This window comes from Empidonax traillii, unplaced genomic scaffold (assembly GCF_003031625.1).
Source record: "Empidonax traillii isolate 1590-97213 ecotype Southwest subspecies unplaced genomic scaffold, ASM303162v1 scaffold15:size5535645, whole genome shotgun sequence".
Taxonomy (NCBI): domain Eukaryota; kingdom Metazoa; phylum Chordata; class Aves; order Passeriformes; family Tyrannidae; genus Empidonax; species Empidonax traillii.
The window spans coordinates 816,915-838,774 of record NW_020955208.1 but is presented as its reverse complement, the minus strand read 5'-3'; the positions used below and the strand labels follow the sequence as shown (position 1 = coordinate 838,774).

Genomic DNA, 21,860 nt, shown 5'->3' with positions numbered 1-21,860 from the left:
CTTGCATATTAAGGCAGGCACTTCGCCAGAAGCTTTGAATTATTGTACCCTGACATTACCCACTGTAACTTTTAGCACTCTGGGCCCATTACTTTGGCTTCCTGCCCAGTAATGTGCAATTTCCACTTACATGAGAAGATGTAGCAGGAGTAATGACTCCTTGGAGGAGGTGTTTTCTTTCACAGCAAATCAGCCCAGGGCCAGCAGGTGTAAGTTTATAGACACAGCCCAATAATGGCAGCCTGCACTGTTCTGCTCTGTCAATCCAGCAGCAGATGGAAAGGAACAGACCTTTGCACACTTTTCACTGTCTCCTGACCTCATTGCAAAGTCAAGCTCTTGTAAGTGGCCATGCAAAACTCCATGATTTTCCCATTGTTTTTTTCTTTTCCAGGCACCCCAGAATGCACATCAGAACAGGGCTGATGGATGCTCATCTCTACTGTCTGAAGAAATATGTGGTAGACTTTCTGGTAGAAAACAGGTAAGAAACCAAGCAACACACAAAGTAGTAACAGGTGTTTGCACTGACATTAGGTTTATACCAGAACTTTTAAAGGAAGATTTTTTTTCCTAAATTAGCTAACATAAAATTGAAATATGAAAGAAACTGGTTTCCAAAATGCTTTAACTACACTAAAAGAAATGCCAAGCACTATGGCTAGTTTCTTATTCAGATCTTCTTCTAAAAAAAAAAAAACAAAAAACAGCATAAGTGAACGCTAACATTTTTGTCTTTTTTCTGCATCCCTTTTTTTCCTAATCTATCTGTGCTTTTTGGCTGCTCATTTTATCAGGGCTCCCCCATTGTTAGTCCTGTGAATACATTTCTGACCTTTGATTTCCCCCACCACAGTCTGTTTTGGCCTTTGCAATCACCTTCTCTCTGCCCCTTCACATCCACCACCGCTGCAGGTGGGCTATCTCTGTAGCATCCTATGTTTTTAGCTTGTGATGTTCCTCTGTCAAAACTCTGAGACCACCCACGGAGAGTAAGAAAAACATCCATTTATGGAAGTGGAGAAGGATCTTAGCTATAATATTTCATGAAACAGGCAAAAAAAAACCCTGTTTATCTTTAAAAAACAAACAAACGAACAACCCCCCTCACAGTAAGTAGTTCAGTTTTGGAATAATGTCCTGTTCCTAGACTTTTTATAGCACTCTCATGCCTATTATATATACTGAATGCTCCCTGAGTTCTCAAGAGTTTTCTCCCCTTTTAAGTAAGATGAAAGATAGAGGGGCTAAGTGTTGTGTCCATAGTGCATTTTCTTAGCAGATAAACTGACATGTGAAAAAAACATTGAGGGTGGGAGATTTATTATAGTCTTGCCCATACACAAATCTCGTGATGCAGCTGGATACATGACTGAAGGAGCTCTTCCAGAATAAGGGTCTCTGGGTATAAGGCTTATCTAATACTTTCACTGTACACAAGGGCATTGTACAAGTTATTTTAGTTCACATTTGTGCACAGAAACACATAAGAAAGGTGAGAAAGCTTCAGGAGCAGCAGATGCTTTAAACCTGGAGTAAACCATTTAGTCTGCATATTTGGGAAAGATGGTGACGGTTTGGAATTCCTGTGTTTCCTGTGGTAGCGTGAAGCAGCACTTACACTTTCCCTTTGTCATACAATATGTAGGTCTCATTTCTTGAAATCCTAGCCATCTACTTTTGCTGGGATTAGACATTTCTGGAATATTAGACATTTCAGACATTCAGTTGTTTTTCCCTGGTAGTTCATTCTGTTTTGAATTTAGATCTGTGGGACGAGGATGATCTTTGTCAGGTATGTCTGATTAATAGCGGTAACTTCAGATGTCAAGGCTTTATGCTATTTCAGTTGAAACTAGTGAGATCTTTGTCAGTCAGGATTTTACCTTGTACTAACCAAATCCAGCAGAGTGAAATCCTGCTCTTAACTCTTCCAGTTTCCCCCAGTTGCCCAAAGAACAAGTCTAATTGGGGTGGTTTGTTTGGTTTTTTTTTATAGCGACGTCATTCTCTGTCTTCACTGTTTTTTGGGGGCTGTGATGCTTTTCTGTGACACTTCCATGGCAAATAGATAATTACAGCAGCTAGGCAGCATTTCTTAAGACCTGATAGCAACATCTGGCTTACTAATGGCAGGTATCTGCTTCATTCCTTTTATTACACAAATGCTGCTTATTCAGTCAACTGAGGGAGTCAATTGCAAGTAATGTGCTTAACTGGCAAATCTGGGGAATGGGACTTTTGCCATGAGGAATAACTTGGGCTTTCAGACTTCTGGCATCAGAGGGCATTTGCAGCTTGTTTTTCTTCTCTGAGGAAGGAGAAGGACAGTGCATACCCAGTGATCTTTCCATGTTTGGCAGTAATATGCCAAGGCTTTTGAAAGACCCTGTGCATCGTTTTTGCCTCAGAAAATCTGACATCTCCATAATTGTTTCTGTTTAAGGATTCTTTTTAATACTTTGGTTTTTAGTCTAGAGAGAACCTACGGTAAGATTTTTGCCTCTGAAATTCCGCACCAGGACTGGAGAAGCTCAGATGCCTTGTTTAAGTTGTGTGAGTTTAAAACTAACAGCAGGGACTGAAGTGAACAGTGAAGCTCTTGTGCAGTGCCAGGAAGTACTGACACAGTGTACTTCCTCAATATTACAATATTTACATTGTGTTAATATTTTAACAGCGGGGTTTGATGGCAGGCAGAACACCTTTTTTCGTTGTTTGTAGCTCAGTGAAACATTTACATTTTTTCAAATGTTTTTTTGACATACAAAAGCTGAAAAGGTGTTGGCCAGCAGTAAAAAATTCAGATGCTACAACTGGCTTTTGCAGAGGAAAATTATGATTACTTCCAGGTCAAAGCATTACATGAAAATGCATGTGGTTATCTGTGTGGGATCTGTTTCTTCTTCAGTGAGTCCCAGCTTAGCTGCAAAGTGTTCCCATCAAGCTCTGCCTGGATGAATGTAGCTTGTGTATAGCTGCACCTGTAAGGGTAAATTGCAGTCAGGTTAATACATGCATTGTATTTGTATTTGGTGTGTGACAGCTTTGGAAAAAGGCTAAATACTCAGCTCCAAGATGAAGTGATGCCATGGTTTTCTTCATTGGCCTGGCCACTGTCTTTCTTTGTGGTACTAGGCAGATACCTTAATTTTTCTGTGCACTTATTTCCTCTTCTTGGGTGGGATTGTTTGGAGAATAATCAGTATCTGTTTGGCAGCAGTGAGATTCTGTGATGAGCGATGTTAGGAGAGATCAAAATACTGTTTGGTAGCCTGTAATTCAGTTTGTAGTCCTTTCATACATTTTTATGAACTATTTTTAAAGACCTGAATAGTAGATTATCCTGCCTGAAGTTTTATTGCAGTATAGCAAATCAAACTTTTAAAAGGCAGAGCTTTCTAGTGCCATTGAGTAAAAGTCAGAGGAAATGTTTTGTTTATTAGAACCTCCTCAAATACGTTATGTCCAGAGAAAAAATACGATGCCCCTAATGTTATTTAAACCCGGGAAATTTATTTTTCAGGAATTAAACTTTTTTCTCTTTCCTCTCCAAGGAGGAAAAAAATGCATTTTGTCAGTTAAATCTCCATCTATTATTCATCCACCAGTTCAGCACTGATCTTAGTGAAATCGAGTGTGCCAGGGTCCTACCCTCTCCAAATCTACCAAGGTCAAACGCTCACAGTTCCAGCAGTGGCTTGGGCAACAGCTGAAGAAATTCGTGCCCACAGCAGTTTATTTCCTACAGCTGGAGTTTGTTCCTTCCATTCTTTCCACACTTGTGTGTCACCAGGGTGGGTTGATCAGCTGCAGTGCACTGGCAGCCTGTGCACAGGGGTGCCAGTTCGAGCCCTGGGAGCTCTGCCCTCAGATGGACATCTCCATCCCTGCATCCCTAGTGGATACCTGACACCGGTGGCTTCTGGGTCTGTTCCTTCTAGATTCACAAGAGTCACAGACCATACCCTGCTACCAGCTGTATTCATCCTGTCTGAACAGGGACTGTGACCTCAATGTGAAGCAGCTCTTGTTTGGGCTGATATTTCGGCCTGTGGTACCTGTCCTGTCCTTGGGGGTTTTTTTATCCGAGACCTTTGGTTCTTCCCCAGTTCCCTTTCTGCATCAGTGAAGTCAGAGTTGCTGAGGTTGGCCTCAGCAGAGAGTCTGTGGAATTGTATCACAACTCTGCACGGGAGGAAAGTCAGTTAAAAATCTGATCTCCTTGTATTTAGGTGAGAGCTTTCGTTTCCTCAGCATTTCCTTTTCCAGAGTAAAGCCAGCCCGAGGATTCCGTAGGTGCCGCGCCTTGTGGCGTGGGAAGGCGGGCGAGCACAGGCCGTGTGAGCTGCCGGAGGTGCTCTGCCAGCACAGGGCAGGGATAGTTGAAGGTGAACACCTGCACTGCATGATGAACTGCACAATATTGCTTTTCTTAAAGCGGTCGTTCCACGAGCTGAGCCAGCAGCGAGACAGAAGCAGAGGCTGTAGCTGGCTGGGGGCACGGCTCCACCCCACAGCTGGCGGGCCTCACACCCCTGGGGCCCTGGGGTGGCAGCCAGCACAGTAGCCAGTCCCTTTTTTGGCACTCTCCTGAGTGCTAGGTTGGAATCCTGCCTCGCTGCTGCATTCAGGGCAGATGGAAGAAGAGAGCCCTTATTCCCTTTCCCCCCTGAACTTCACGTGTAGCAGAGGGCAAGATCTAGGCCTGTGCCGCGTGAGCCCGGCGTGTTGCACGGATGTGCGCTGATACTCCTTTACTGCGTGCTGACAGTTGGATTGCCAACAATCCCGGCAAAGCTGCTACCAGGAGAAATGTGATCAAAGTGAAATTGCGTGGTAGCTTGTGTTCTGCTTTCCCACAATCTTTCTAAAGCCTCTAGCCTGCTGAAATAAGATAACTCATATAGGGGGAGGCAGACGGATTTAGAGCAACCCCTTTCCCTGTGAAGTTTTAACATGGAAACTTCAAACTTGCTTTGGAAGTTTAAGTCTCTGTATACATCCTGTGAATATGCTTAAGAGCATATGTAATATGCATTTATGATATGTGTATGCATGAATGGCATTGTGCCCGCAGTCAGTTGTGCAGGTACAGATGACAACGTTCGTAAAATGTGTAAGAATGCCACCTCACTGAGGTAGACTAGGAAGTCTAAAGCCAGATCAAGGCTGCCTAAAGCAAAGCAGTATGTGGTCCTACTTATTAAGTTACCTCCCCAAAATCACTTTTCTCAAATTTCTTATCAGTGCAGAGCCTGTCAGGAATATGCTAATCAAACCTTAGTTACAGGTTAAGCTTACAAAAAGCTACATTTAAAAATACTAACTTTGTAAATATAAGCACTTGGCAATTGGGAAGTGCCGCAACTGATGCTCCCCATGCAGCTTTTTGCTTTTGTATCTGCCCTATATTATGGTACACTCTACAGTTATGTGACTGTATGTTGGTTTGGGGTTGTTTTTTTTTCCCCTCTGTGACCACTGCTTCATTTGTTTCCTGAGATACTTGCTGAAGGAGATACTGTTCAATATTGTATATCACTTCTGTAGTTCAGGTGAAGACCGCCAGCCTTACTCACTGTTTAAACCCCGTTCTGAAGATAAGGTAAATACTTTTGCTTTTGGATTCTTGGTGCTCATCAGTGATACTGTAATGGCCTGCACACACTTCATTAACTATCTTTCCAGCACCCCTATTAGCAAAGCAGTGGTTTTTCCCCTTCTGGGAGGGGGAAACCAGGGTACCCAAGAGCTGAAGTTTGAAGCATCTTCTTTTTAAGTATGCTATTTTTCAGTCCTTAATGTTATACAGAGAACTCATCATGTTGATAAAAAACTTTTCCATTGATGATAGCTGTTACAGGGTGACACTGATCAAAAGCACACAATCAGTCGCAACCTGCAGAAATTAGATTTATGTCCTGCATTCAGCAGTATCTGTAATATCCTCTGACGGAATGGAATTACCAAAAAAAAAATTTAAAAATCAGTTCTTCAGGCATCACTCATTTGCCTTACATCTTCGCAGTTCTTTTCTCCCCTCGCAGACCCTCTGCCTTCTGCATTTAACACACATGTTCTGACAAATGAGCCAGTCATTCTTCTGCCTCATTACACAACCGTGATTCATCCTCAGGGCATAGTCCATCTCTGCGTTGGGTGAAGAAGAGATTGAGGTTGGAGAGAGAGGAAAAGTAGGTGTGTTTTATTTAAGAGTTGTGTCATAATGTGCACGCATGAGGTCTTAAATAAGGTATAAGCAACATGCTTATAGCTTTTCTTAATTTGAGTGCCCAAACTATTACCTGGATATTCTTTTAAGTGTGTGTATATATATTTATATATATGACACTTCTAGAATTAATCAGCGAGGCTACTGTGACTCTTGCTAATGGAGTAGCTGTTATCAACATAGATTTATCACTTTCAGGTCAGCTGCCAGAAAGAGATGGGATGCTCTGAACTTCAAAGAATATCCAGCTCAGCATTTGTAACCCTGACCTGGAGCATATTCTGTTTCTTTATGGAGTAGTGCATGAACACTGCAGTTACCCTGCAGAAAAAAGAGAGAATGGAGCATGCCCAATGTAGAAGGACTTATTCCTTTTAGAAGTAAAAAAAAAAAATTAGCTGCAACACAGGTCTCTTCCAAGCATGTGCAAACAGTGTTTTTTCAGACTTAGCTTGATGTAGTATGGGCACATTTTCTGTTTATAAATGTAACGCCCCAATGAAAAGACAACTCTGTGCCAAATTGCAAGCATAGAAGTGCAAGAGCTTTTCAGCAGAGCAGATGAAATATTTTAACGTGGTCAAAACAAAGGATTTTTTCCACAGTTTTGTTCTTGGAAATATCTGAGACGTTTTTGATGAAGCTATCCAAAAAGTAATCAGCTTGAGGCAAACACCTGGCATAGGTAATTTCAGCCAGAACAGTTACACTTTGGCAAAGTTTACAAACAGATGAAGACAGAAACTTACAATAGGAAATGCTGGGCAATGGATCTGTAGGCACCCCAGTTGCACCACCCCTGAACGCTGATTGTCTCAGAGTTGGTGAAGGCAGGTGCCACTGTGTGTTTGCTCTGATGTTCTGGGTTCTCTGTTGCTCATCAGGGTGGCACATTCACTTTCTGACATAAGAAGATCTTTGGACTTAATTTCAAGAGGCTTTGTCGGTAAATCTAAAACTAAGTTGACAGCACACATTTTTGCTCTTATACATTAGGACATTTCACGTGCTTTTGTGGTGTCCTTCCCTCTTCTTTTTCCCACCCTCCTTCTTACTAAAAGCAAAGTAACATTTTATTGTGTTTAGTGATGTGTTTTGCAAATCAGCATTTTGTCCTGAATCTAAGTCCTTCTCAACTGCTGGGTGTAGAAAAAGCCACCGTTTCCCTGGTACAGTCACCTGGGAAGAGGGCAGCTCTGCCTGTGGCCAGCAGGACGATGTGTGGTACTGGAAAGGCAAGAATAATAAACAGCAGCACTGTGGTCGCTTCAAAAGATCTGACTAAGCATTTGCAGCGCCTTGTCCTGGGAATGCTGAGTGCTCACATCTTGCTCGCCACCCAGGGAAATCCACTTTCCCCGGGGAGCCCTTCTCTTGGGGTGCACCCCGTGAGAGGCTGAGCTGTAGCTAAGAAAACAAATCAGCTCTTCCACAGTTCTTCCAGCTCTGGAGAGCTGCCTGCCAGAATATGCCAGTAGAGAAACTCTTTTCTGAACTGAGCAAATTTGCAGTAAACTTTATAGCCAGTCAGTATGATTTGTTTACAAAGTTAAACACTGGGGTTTGGTTTTTTTTGTTTTTTTTTTTTTTTTTTTTTTTTTTTTTGAACTGCTGAAATAAATAAGAGCAAATTGTGTGAGGTCATAGCGCTCTGCCTTTCCAAACTGCTTCAGCTGCAATCCCAGAGCACACTGCTCTGCTCAGCTCCCCTCCGCTGTGTCCAGAAAGCCTTTGCTGGGCCAGCACCAGAAGGGGAGAGGAAGGTTTGCTGTCTCAGTGCTGTGTTCTGAGATCTGTTGCCCTGAAAAGAGCTGCAGCGGAGCTACCCTTCTTCTCCCCGATAAATGGCAGGGCAGTGTGAAATCTTTGGAAACTGGAGGTGTGAGTGACTGGCTCTGGAGCTCCTGCTTGGATGGCTGTGTGCTATGCTGTACACAAAGGCCCCTGCAGGTTTATATTAAGGTGCTGCCCAGACTAAACCAGTGCATTTTTTCTTTTTCCCCTCTAAATGCCTTTTTATCATTCAGGCTGTCACCTGTGTTTCCTGGCAAGGGCTGCTGGCTGGGGGAGGTCTGGCAGAGCTGAACACCCAGCTTTGGTGGTCTTTGTGTGGCTGCCTGAAAGATGGCTTAAAACAGAACCTGCTCTGTGAATACCTGCGAGTTAACATGTGTCAGCCGTGTGGCTGGAAGGTTTCTCCTTTGCTGTAAAGAGAGATTTTATAATGAATACTTTCCTTGTGATTAAAACGGATAAATAAACAAATAGCTCCTACAGGAAGTATACTGTGTGAAGACAGGGCAAATAGATTGTGGCTTTCCAAACAAGGAGAAGAAAAAGGGGAGGAGGGGAAGGGAAACAACTAACCTAACCCAAGTTCCTTCTTAGTGCATTTAGTCTATTAGAATGTGAAATGGCAATTCATCTTTCCCGTTTCCTTTCCTTGTCAAACATATCCAGCTGTTGGAGCTTTCCCTTCTCCCCAGTAGAAATGCCAGGATTTGAAATTTGTTGATGTCCTCCTCCTCCAGGGTGTCATTACTCTTATCATCTTTCCATGGTACCAATCAAGCTCACTCCTGAAACCTCAGGGGGGAAAAAAACCCTAATGATCCTAACTAGATTTAAACACGTTATGGTTTTCAGCAAATGCCTTCCGTAAGAAATACAATTCCTTCTCCTGCTAGCAACCTGCCTGGGAGCAGGCATATCTTTGGATGTGCTGAACTGGAGCTGGTCAACTTCCTGAATAACTGCAAACCTTTCTGTGGGACCACAGTACACCGTAGCAGCCACGTGCCTGAGATAGTGGAAGCACACTTGGTTGCAGCACAGCATTCTGTGCATGCAAGCTGCTCCTAATGAAAAATGTTTTTCTGAAGTAAATGTTAAAATGTGTTAATTTTGTCCTCCGACTGTGGTTTACAACGTCGTATAACAACCCTTTGGTTCCCTAAAAAAGTGAATTTAGGGAGGGCATCAAAAAGGTCATTCAGTTATAGAATCACAGAAATATTTAGATTGGGAGAGATGTACAGCAAGCAGTCTCTAGTCCAGCCTACTGCTCAAGTAAATCCAACTTTTGTGTTGCTCAGGGTTGGTTTTTTTTGCAGTTGAATTTTGAAAATCTCTGAGGATGAAGACTGGGCCTTGTCCCAGGACTGTACCACTCACTGAAAAGTTGTTTTCCTTATGTCCCAACTGGAATTTCCCTTGTTGCAGCTTGCATGTGTTGCCTCTTGCCCTTTTACGGTGCACCTCTTGGAAAAGTGGGCTGTCTTCTGTATCACTTCACTTGTGGTAGTGGAAAACTGTAATCAGATTCCCCTGCAGCCTTCCCATCTCTGGACTGAACAAACCCAGCTCCCCCTGCTTCTCCTCCTGCATCATGTGCTCCTGGCCCTCTTGGTGGCCTCAGCTGGGCTTGTTCTGATCTGATAATAAACATAAAAATTGTTAACTATTTTTTCCACTGTTTGATGCAGTTTCGGTTTCCTTGGGTAGCCTTCAGTCAAGTTGACTTTTGCCTTCTTACAAGATGTGGATTTGAAACCAAGGAGAAATGATGAATCTTTGTTCCATCTTTGTGCCCTTTTTTCCTCCTTTTTTTTCCCCCTTTAATGATCACCACTTGGACAGTATCACCCTATGCATTCTTTTATTGGTGCAGTACATTTTCTCTACACAGCACTACTTTCATGTAAGATAATACTTAGGGTGAAGTTACTGTCTTACCTTGCTGGACATCTCCCTGTGAGGATACAATACTGTGATATCACAGAAATTTCTCTTGCAGTGGAAGATATTATGTCCCTGTATTTTCTATTCAGATCATCTGAATGCACAATTTTCAAGAATTTTTAAGATAATATTTTCCTTTCTTCTCCTCTCTGTTCTGCTTCTAAATGTTTGTTCTTCCACGCCACCTCAGTCACTGACTCATCCTTCTGAAATGCTGCCAGGTTGAATTTTGCCTTCCCCTTTTACTGCCAGGTTGAATTTTTGGTAAAGAGAGAAAACAAGAATTGTTTTCCTGGTGTTCCACATCTCATAGGTTTTTTATTCTAGGTGTTGGTTCAGTGTTAAATTTCATTGTGCCTTAGCCAGTCAAATGAAACATGGACAATAATAAAGATGTCTGTGACACTGTTACTGACTTTATTGTTACATTGAATTATCATGGTATTTTAACTTCATATAGAAGTTAGAAGGGAGAATAAATGCCACCAATGATGGGCACACATGCATGAATGGAGTAGCTAAGAACTATCTTCTTTGAGTCAGTAAACCATCATTCAGTCAGTAGTGGTATTCTGAGTTCCATTTTGAATGTGGTAAGTAGCTAGAGTGTAAGATAAGGGCTGATCTTAGAACAGTCTTGAATCAAAGAAGAGCAACTGCAAATTTCTTTAAGAGAAAAAAAAACAAAAAAGGGAGTGTAACATTTTAAATAGTCTGTGGGAAATGCTGAGCGCTGTCTAGTTAAGTTACTGATTTTAAAGAAGTTCAAGACTTGAATGGGGAGAAGGCAGGACATTTCCCCAAATCAAAGATGCAGAGATGGACTATAGCCCACACACCATTTTACACCAAACTTTTATGGATTAATACCACCTGGAAAGAACATTATTAATAAAAGCAGGCTTGTGAAAAAGAGGAGATGGGATTCATTGGCCAAAAATCTTTCTCTTAAAGTTCTTCAAGTAGGGATAAAGTAAAGACAAAAAAAAAGTTTAGTCTTATCACAGGCAGAGGATCATGTTGCAAATGCCGCAGTAAAAAACAGGAGAGTTGTCCTGCAGGGAGAGGTGGAGTTAGTAATTAGTAATTAATGGAGAGGATAGAAATTTATTAAGGTAGAATGATTGCTGTGGAGAAGGGTATAGAAATGGTACTTGTACAGGTGGAGGCAGGACTAAATTACACACCAGAGCTTCCTGTTTATCTCCCAGAAGAAGTTAAATCAAACCAAGAACAGGTCCATTTGATTGCAGACCCCCAAATGCAGTATCTGCACGGAGAAACAGCGAAGTGACGTGGACATCTACAGTGCCTTTAATGCAGTCTCAGTGTAGTTGGGTGAAAGAGGCTGCCCATGTGAAGCTGCAGCCATGTCTGTATTTTCTGACATGTCTTACACAGAGAAGTCTGAAATGTTTCTCAATTTATCTAAATATATAATTGCTCACCTTAAGTTTACGTAGTTCACTGGTTTATGGATACACGTCAACGAATGCATCATATACGTGTGTTTGTTTAGGCATGTTGTCAGAATGCCTCTGTTCCTCTTTCAGAAAAGGAGCTTGATTTCTAAGGCACTTAGAAAAAAGTTGGTAACTCAGACACAGATGGCTCTAAAGGCGGAGGTGGGAGAGAATGGGGAAAGATGAGTTCTGGCAAGGAATCACGTTTGTTGCAGGTGCGCTTGTTTTAGAAGAATGGGATGCTGTCTGGGAATGAATGAGATCCATTCCTCAGCAGCGTGCACAACCTGCCAAACACCCTGGGTGGCCTGCGACGGCCTCGGAGACTTTTTGGTCAGAGAGAAGTTCTAAAAACGTCTAAACTTGCTGGCATTCCCATGCAAAAGCTGTGTTGGTTGGGAACTGTGGGGTGTTCCTGGCTGTTTGGCAAGAGGGCAGAGTTAAGGTTACTTAGATGACCTGAGCTGAGTGTGTGCACGCTTTCAAAGGATTTGAGTATGTAATTGAGGAGTCTTAATTTCTGTGGTCAATTTTTCAGAAAGCTGCCTTGTTTCCCAAAGGGCTTTTTGGCAGAAGTGGAAGTTAGATCCCTGCTCCTTTAACTGCATCCAGACTTGGTGGAACTTGAGAACAGCTTTTCATGTGGTTTGCATCCATACCATCCCTTTCATACTTTGATCTGGATCCTCTCCGTGTTGCCGTGTCTGTGACTGCCACTTGCGTGTCTTCTGCTTTTCCTCCATCATCCGGATTTGGTGGTGATTCTGCAGTTTTGGGAAGTCATTCATAAACTTTGAGCCTGCAAAGCAAAGCTGTGCAGTTTTACTGGCTTGCTGTGTAATGGCTTTTGAATGAGTCACACACGCTCTTTATGAGTGTTGGGACTATGGTGCCGTCAGACTTGAACGTTGTAGCTGGAAAATAGTATGGGAAGACAAATGAAGAGCAACTGCAGTCATGTGGAATTACCTTTTAGTAGAGCATTTCTCAAAGTTTCCTTGTCTTCTCTGCAGGCTTTTATCTCCAAAAATAAAAGGAGACACTGACAAAAAATTAATTACTATGAAATTGGGGGGGGAGGGGGGTGTGAATATCTTTACTCTTTTTGTGATAGAAATTTTGAGAGTAGAACAGGACAAATAGAACACAGCAAGATATAACAGATGTTTGATGGTATGATGGGTGTTGCAGGTTATTGAATTAGGCACAAGTAACTGCCTGGCAGTTTATTAGCTTGCTTGGTTGCTTTGGAGTTTTCCTGTGTTATAATTGGTCTTGGATACACCAAACAAAGGCAAAAGGATTATTGCAAGATATAAGGGCAGAATTAGCCTTCTGCAGGGATGTGGCACACCCTTTACATTTATCATTTGGTTTTTTTCTCCTTTTGTATGTAGCCCTTCTGTGCTTTCTCCACATTCTTAGCATGTCTCAGAAATTCCAGCATTTTTAGTAGTGAATCAGTGAGAAGAAGGGGGAAAGGCCTGTAATTGCTTTTTCCATTGTGCTTGTTAAAACCGCGTTGTGGGAAATGGACCCAAACACTGTCTTTTAAGTGGTGTTGAGTCTGAGGCAGGTGGTATTAACTCAGGACTGCATTAACTCTTTTCAAATCTCTTTCCTGTTTCCTTGAGGAAACATGCCTGGTGTATATATGTGGCAAGGGCTGTTTGCCTGCCTCTTGCATTGACATTTTAATTTGGTCCATGATATAAATATCATTTCCCTAATCCCCCTTGCCCTGACCCTGTTTTGTCTTTTCTTCAAAGTGAGTTGACTTTTTTTTTTCTTTAAGGAGGGGGGAGGAGATGGGAATGGTGGCTGGCTGCTCTAGTTTGGAGCATTAAATGCTGGGGGAAAAAAAAATCTCAGAGTAACTGTTGTTTCTTTCTTTGTATTCACATGGAAATTTTTAATCTCCATCAAAGGATCAGGAGAAAATAACGTTGAGATTCAACAAGAGAGCTCCCAGCTTACATGGAATTTTTAAATGTTATTTGGCTTTATCCTTTAAGCGATGAGAACCATGAACTATGTACCTACAGGGTTCAGAATTAACTTTTCTCTTTCTTCCTACACACCCTCTTCTTTTTTTTTCTTTTTTTTTTTTTTTTTAATTCCTCCCTCCCTTTTTCTTACATCTTTATTGTTCTGCATAAACATGCAACTTCTTTCTGGCCAAAACTGTGATTTGCCTTAGGATTTGTTTAGTTGTATTTATGTATACATTTCTAACATTAATTATGAGCACCAGCCTCATGTTCTCCTTTTGATGTGATCTGAAGAATCTCTGTGGAAGGCCATGGAGCTCAGATCAGAACCCAACCCAGCGTGTGCTTGCATAGTTGTACAAGAGCTAACGTTTGCCTGTTAAAACATTTTAAAAAAAAGGCATAAGAAGATATAAAAGGGCTAATGATCTGCTTGTTTGTGGTGTGGAATCACAAACACACTCTGCACCTGTAGGTGTAGCTGGTTGTGCTAACGATGGCAGCGAGGGAGGCCCCCTGCAACTCCCCACGGAGGGTAACAGCAGATTTCACAGGTGGGTGCTGGCAGCAGTGCTAGATTTCATGCTTCATCACAGATTAATAAAACAGGGAGGATATTAAAATGCTAATACTCATTAATACTATTTTATGGTGTTTAACATTAAACATGGAAAATGAAAATGAATGACAGCCGGTAAATGGAACTGACACTTGTGTTCAGGGTGTCCAAAGCTGGTGAGAACTAGCTGCAGGAAGTAAAAGCTGTGGATGCTCCCTTTCCTGCTGTGGGTCAAGCCAAACAGCATTTACTGGTACCTAGATTTGTGCAAGCTCACCCAAACTTAGACTTAAATAGACTCTTCTATTATTATATAATACTTTACAAGAGTTTTTTCTTTACCAGGTTTGGTCAGAACCATTATTTTCTATGTCATATGACAGACAGAGTCTCCAGTAATACATATGTCTAAGAGCAGAAATCACAGCCCATTGAAGCATAATTGTGAAATACTTTTTTTTCTTTTTTTAAGTGGTCAACATCAGGTTTTTTCCCCCAAAACTCTTCTTGAGTTTCAGTTGGCTACATTGTTCTTCATTTCTTGCTGAAGTTTCAATAAGCTTCCCTTCATCCCAAAGGCAGTTGCATTTCAGCAACAAGTAAAAGTTGGCCCTCTGTGGGCCATAATGTAATGTAATATAATATAATATACATAGATACAAACCTAATTCTGCCATATCGCAGACTGTTGTGAGTTTATTTATGGTTAAAAGTCACTGAGAGCCTCGGCATAGCTGTGTTTAAATATGAAACTTAAAGATTTAGGGTGTTTTCACTTAATGCTCTTCACAAGTAAAACTTTTTAATTTAGCATGAACCTTATCTCTGCCTTTGCTGAGATGTAAAAATCCCAGAAACACTGGGAATACATAGCAGTGCACGGAGACCAGGGGTAAAGAGATTCTAAAGGTTTAGCTATGTCTCTCTGTTAATAACAGTACTTGGTAAAATTATAGTTGTCTGTCCAAGTATCCATTTTTGTACCTTACTGTTTTAGGTTTAAATAAAATCAACCTTGAATATTCTAGGTTTGTAATGCCTGGGTCCGAGTCTACAGTCTTCATAGCTGACTGCAAGTGACTGATGTGTGCTCTGAGCTCTTGGGTACATTTAATATAGACTTTTCCAGAAGGTTCTTTTGCTTTTAAAAAAATCTTCTCTTGAACTCCCAGCTTTTTCTTGCGCTTGCACCATGAATTTCAACTGCCCAGTTGTCTTTGTTTCCCCCAGTTATGCCAACACCCCCTGTCTGTGACCTGCTGGGTGAATGGCAGATTCCACCCCAGAGATACTTCTTTTTACATGCTTAAAATGGGATCAGTATCAACCCCTTTCAAAATTGATGCCATCTCCTCTTGTTCTCAGGAAGCAGAAGCCACATAAAATGCGTGTCCCTCCCTTTTATTTACCAGCAACCATTTAAAGCCACTCTCCATCTTTGGTGGTTTGACTGAAAACCCGCGACTTTTTGTTGAGGTGAAAACAGGACTTCTAAAATCAGGGTTTAGAGAATGAAAGATCACGGAAAAGGGCTTGTTGCTTGGGCTAGATTTTATGAAAACATATTTATTTTGGCAGATGTTTCTCAAAGGCAGGTTCATGTTTATGCTCTCTACCGTCTGGATTTTGCGGTGAGGTGTCAAGAGCATGCTTACTCCAAGTTGGCTTAGAATTGGATTTCTGCCAAAATTTTGTGTGCCCTCCTCTCCTTCCACCCACCCTTCTACTTTCTTTCTCCTGGTTATACAAGATTTTTCCTTATGTTGATCGCAGTGGGTATTTCATTTCCACATCTTGGTGCTAAAGAAAACAACAAGCTTTAGAAAACGGGGGATGCAAATTTTAAAACCTGAAGAGAATAACAAAAGGTGCTTTCTTCAGCCTATGCACTCTTAGGCTTATTTCTTCTTAATATAGGTATGTGAAGTTCAGGATTTGATTGTAAGAATTTTTAGCACACCAGACCAGAAACCTTTTTGGTTTGTCGTCTCCTGTATCTAGATTACAGTTGGTTCTTCCAAACTCTGCTAAATTTTTTCTCTTTTCTGATGAAGGGTCTTCAGTCCTGTGCCTCCTTTGATTTAAATTTCTTTCCTAGTCACAGCCAGATGTTTGGTTTCCCCCACTGTTGACAGTCAGATAATAGTCTCACTCTATCACTTCATATATCTACATTTGCAAGATCTGTTACGAAAAATTCCCCAATTTTTCTCACAGAGGGCCTTACTGTGTATTTTTAATATTTTCCAAAGGCAAATTCCTTTAATGTTGCATATAAATTGCTTAAACAGCAAGCAAAGGCGAACCTTCCTGTTTTTCCTTTTCCAGTAAGAAGGGTGTGTTTCTGAGCCACATCTTATGGATGACCTGGAGATTTGCTCCACCTTTGGCAAAGGAATGTGGCTAGCACTTCAGAGAATTGCAGGAAAGCTTCAGGAGTTTGGCCAAGAAAGATTAAACCTTCAAAAACCAGGCAAAAACTTTGTCTTTCCCCCTTTCCACTGCTTTCATTTCCTACCGTGTTGTGTTGTCCTCTGCATCAGACTATTTAAGACTGCCAAATACTTGGCTATTTTATAGGTAATATATCTTATAAATGCCATAGCCAGCCTCTGAGGGAAACAGAGGATTGTCGGTTTTGGATGAAGTATAAAACCCAAGCAGGAAATCATTGCTGAATGGCACAGCTGCAGGCAAACACTGTGAGCTAGTAAACTGCCCATCTGCACAGCCACACGTGTGTGTGGGAGCGCGGGGCCGGGGCGGCCGGGGCAGAGCGCGCCTGTAAGTGGTTAGCGGGGAGAAACTCGGTGATTAAAGAACGAAGTGTTTTGCTTCGTTAGTTCCTGAAATGCAGCTATCCGAAGGTGATTATAATCTTATTTTTCGAGAAGGAGGAGAGGCCGAAGGCTCGGAACTTTTCCTTGCCTGTAATAAAGAACAAAAGCCGAATTTCAGAGCCCAGAGTGGGCTGGATCGTCCCGCTGCAGGACGGAGGATGTGGCACAACCTGCCGTTGAGGGCTGAAGGAAGAGTTTGTCAGGAAAAAGGAACACCCTGTATTTGTTCACAGGGCTGAGCTGGCAATCACATCCGAACCTTCCCTTCAGAGTTAGAGGCTGGAAACACTGCTTTGGTCCTTAGGTTTGCTTTGCTGTTGTTGACCTGAACAAGAGCCTGGGTGGTTTTTGAACTGGATGTTTCTAAAAGTTTGAACTGTGTAAGGTCCCCCCTTCGCTGGAGATTTTGCCAACCAAAATAATTTTCACGATGCTCGTTCTAGTACTTTCCTTGTGTAATTTAACCTGTTAGTTAGTTCCTAGTTTTGCTGTCTTCCATTCTAAATAACTCCTCTTTCTTTGTGGGTTATTGTTTGTTGAGTTCCTCTAGCCAAGCTCGATGTGTTAGTTCTCCCAGTCCTTCCTCTGAAGTTTAGCACTTCCTCTTACACGTGCCAAGTTGGAGTTCATTTTCCGCATGATTTTCCCAAGTACTACTTTAAATAATCCACAATTCAGTAACTAAATGGAGATTGTTAAAATAATGAAACAACAACAATAAAGCTCTTTTAAGACTGCGCTCCAACCGTAAAAACTGTTGACTTGGTTTTTTTCCCAAATACTTTATTGAAAAATAAAATTATCTTCTCGTAGTCAAAATTGAATTAACAGGGTTATAATCCCATTGTACAATAGACTGTCTACGTTGATATTTGTCATTTAGGAGAGTTTTTTCTTGATTCATTGCAATGTATAAATGAATGCAAGAGTAAAGATAATGTAGTGATCAGGGTCCTTGTTTAAGGCATATGTGGCTTGGGCTAAAACCCCTTGTGTTTTCTCTGCCTTGTGGTATTGGGGTGTCAGAATGGATATAATAAAAGTTGAAATCTGTAGGCAGGGAAGAGATGGGTGCATTGCCAGCTGAAGCCTTTGGAAGCTTTCTGTTCACTGATGTATTTTGCATCAGAGCACCTAAAGAAAGAGCAGCGAAGTCTTAGGACCTAAACTAGTTAAAATGTGCTGATTTCTCTTGGTTTAAAGGACTTAGTCCTTAAAATGTTCTGAAAGTTCCATATGAGCAAGAATATCATTAATGTATGCATCATAAATTTAAGGATCTGATATTTCATATATCCTTGAGCATTTCCATGTTTTTATCACAAAGAAAAGGAGCTGCTTTAGTTTTTCCTCTATACACTCTTTATTCTCTCTTTTTATGTCAATTGATGCCATTTTTTAAGCCACATAAAGAGGATTTCAGTTGTTGTCATTATAATGTTGGTACTTTCTGCATTCCACCTGCACACAAGTATGAATTGCAGTGTGATGCTACATTAAAATATAGGGGAATTTGTTCTAAAGATGAAGTTTTTTCCTTATTTCCAATCTTTCTTTATATTGTAATGCATCAAGGAAGCAGATGACTAGTGGACATTGCCTTAGTGTCTTGCAATACCTGGCATTTTGATTTATCCTCATGAAAAATGTACAGAATATCTGATAAATGCTATGCAGAGAAAATGAAGGCATGTAAGTTTTAGCTTTCATGAACCTCATCTGTGCATCTCCTTCCCCAGGACAATCACATCTCTGCGGAGTGAACTGATTCCACATCTGGTTAGGAAACAGTTCTCTTCTCCCACATCCCTGCAGCAAGGACTAGACAACAAAGAAGAGGACCAAAAGAAAAAAGAACAAGCATCCCTAGGTCAGTACAAGTATCAAAGATGTGGGTATATGAAAGTTTTAAAGTCCACATGCTACAGCTAAGTTTTTGAGTGGAGTACAGAATTAGCCTGAAACACTCGTTTGGAGTTTTTTCTCATGATAGTAAAGTTTCTAGCAGATTACTTTTTCAAACAGTATTATGCATTATATAAATATTTTTGTCCTTCCTTATTTTGATGTAAATCATAAGCAAATCAGCTAGGGGCTCTGTATTTTTTCTTCCAGAACACTGGATATGTAAATGCAGTTTTGAAAATGTAATTTTAGAGGGGAGTTCCTAAAATTGCGTAGGATAACAGGCCAAGCCTGAACCACCCTGCACTGGGAACCGGACAGGATCTCAGATCTTGGAACTTATTTTTAGCATTTCCTCTGTCTCCTTGTGTGACCTTGGGCAAAACATTGCATCTGTCCTGGTTCCTTGATTCACACCTGCGGAATAAAAATAAGCACTTACTCACTTCATGTGATAAAATCTGTTAATGATTGCTAAGTATCCAGCCACTGAGATGAGGTGAGGCAAAGATTTCCCTTCACCACCACTGTTTTAATGGTGTTCCTCTTCAGAAAGTATTTCATTAAGTCCCTGTCTTAACTTCGTGCCATGTGTGTGTTCTCCAGACATTTATAGTTTCATAAAGGAAGATAATAGCTTGCTGAAACCTGCTCCAGATAACTCGTGTTGGAATGATCACAGAGGAGATATGACTGAAACTCTCCACGAAGGAAAAGTGCGCTGCTACGTCCACATCATGAAAGAGGGGCTGTGCTTCCGAGTGAACACTCTTGGGCTGTATATTGAAGCAAACAGACAGGTGAGGAAAACACAGAACTGCCTCCTGGAAATACAGCAGTAGGTTATGGCACATTTTTACCCTCCAGGAGTGGCTCCCTGCGATACAGCTGAGGAGTATGTGGGAATTGAACCACTGCCATCTTATCTAGGTACATCACCCTACTGCTTGCTGGATAGGGATGTGAGGCCAGGAAACAGTTCTGTCGCTAATTTACTCCATAGCTTTGATTTAGCTAAGAAAACCTTCACCCCACACAATCCTGTGGGGTTTTTTTCGGTGGGGGGGAGGAACAAGACCTGCAGCCAAAGAGCCAAGAAGTGTGGAAAACGAGAATGGAAGTAGCTTTGATAGCTTATCTAATCAGTGTCCTCCATGTCCTAAAGGCAAGATCAGTTCTGACTGGACTCTTCCTAGCAGATGTTTATCTGTGATAATGGCAAAGGTTATTAGCAATTTGCAGGAAGACTTAAACTACCCTTACATTTAAATTGCCTAATGATTTCCATGATGAAATAATTATTCTATGAACAGGTTTCACTACAGTGGTGCTCCAGGTAAACACAGAGGTGAAAGGTAGATCTGTTGTAGCATCTGTTGCAGCTTTCACTTTCACACTACTGAGAATTCATAAAATAAAAAAAAATCACAGGGGAGGATTAGAGAAATCCTCTACTAGCTAATGAGCTGATCAGTAAAAGCTCTTAATATGTTTGTAGGGTGGAGATTTGGGTCTTTTTGGGGGGTTTTACTACACTGGCTGATGCAATGTACAAGTTCTCACATTGCTCTGCCAGTGATGAACTTCATTGCTATCAAGAGTGGACAGGTTCCTCTAAGTTTTGAAAGACCTATAAGGAGTGCAGTAAGGAAAGACTCAGGACTTCTGGAAGTGGGGCTGGGAGGGCGATAACGTTGTATTGGGAATCCTGGAAGTGGTCACTACTTTACATTTGCTCTCAGATTGAGCCGATTTCTTTTAAATAACGTGAATGGATTAATTCATGCGAATCGGAATTGCAGCGTGGCAGCGTGAGTTTACACACTGGAGCTCTTTCTCCCAGGTGCCTGTAGAGGAACACAGAAATAAAATTATTTGCTTTGTGGCTGGGGACATGAGGAAGAGGGGCAGCATTGCTGTCAGAAAGAGAAAACTTTCCCCAGGAATAGCAGGAACAAGTGTGCCCAAAGGGTTAAAGGTGAACACGGCTTGCTAGGGGAAGTGTGCGTGTACATTTGGCAGCAGCCACTTCAGTAAAAAGTTATTGACTTAAGCCAGTCAGACTCCATGTGGGTTTTTTTGTGTTGGGTTTTTTTTTTTTTTTTTTTTTTGGTTTTGGTTAGTGTTTTTTTTTTAAACCTAAATATTCTATATTTTGGTCAGTTCAGGAAATATGTTTGCTCCTGGGTGGTACAAAGAATTAGTGTTTTTAAATCACTTTGGGGCCTTCAACATTGGAAAGGATTTTGTTTGAATTTTTAACTTTTTCAGGATGGTAAAATTTCGAAGGAAACTATGTTGAGGTAAAACGTAAAATGGACCTTAATGAGGAGTTGTGAGAAAGGAGTTCCTTTTTTCAGTGCCACCACATTTTGTTTGTCTTGCTGATCCTCATAAAAGATACACAGTTAATTTGAACTGGTTTTTTTACCTGTTTTGTTGGTCATTAAGGAAGACTTTTGGTGTCTTGTTTGCCCCTGTCTTGGTCTTCACAGACCAGATTCTGATTCCCCTGCTGCAAAGGCAGGACCTATAAGTTTGAGGTCCAGAAGGACAGGCTTATGGAGCAGTAGCAGTCCAGTCCAGTAGCTGTGGGAAGGAATGGCATCCTAACCCATTGCCCTTCTGGTGAGGAAACAGTTTGCTCACATCATTTCACTTCCAGCTGGTTTTCTGGATGCCTGCAGCCTGTGTGTGGGCAGGTGGGTTCAGGAGGGAGTTATCTTCAATAGCAGGAAATAGTTTCTTTGTAAGATGAATTAAATCCAAACACGTCTTAAACCTTGCCTTGACCCAGGCACTCCCTCTGACTCCTGCCCCCTGTCTAACCTTCCTTTTCAGAGTAAAATGCTTGAGCTGGTAGCTTTCTTGGGTTACCCCTCAGGCTGCACTACCATTGACTGATTCTAATAAGGGCTTTGCTCTGGCCAGTAAAATCCTTTATTTATTTCACCACTCCACCTTTCCACTGAGGAGGGCAAGAGCCTTTCTTCTTTTTGTTCCCTTCCCACAGATCAGCAGTGGATAGCAGGAATCTTTCCAGCCTGTGCTGTAGGTATTCTTTGGTGTGTGTTCTTTGCTTGGATCTATGTGTCAGGTGAGGACAATGTCCCTTCACCCAGCCAG

The 21,860-nt window shown here is 41.5% G+C and overlaps 1 protein-coding gene across 1 annotated transcript in view; it reads left to right on the top strand.

Annotated features, from left to right (window-relative positions):
• EIF2B3 (eukaryotic translation initiation factor 2B subunit gamma) overlaps positions 1–21,860 on the top strand; it is a 96,634-nt gene that overhangs the window by 46,453 nt on the left and 28,321 nt on the right. The window contains exons 5-7 of the mRNA XM_027892989.1: positions 395–484; positions 18,569–18,699; positions 19,341–19,534. Of these exons, the coding sequence (XP_027748790.1) occupies positions 395–484; positions 18,569–18,699; positions 19,341–19,534 (415 nt within the window). The remainder of the gene's footprint in view (positions 1–394; positions 485–18,568; positions 18,700–19,340; positions 19,535–21,860) is intronic.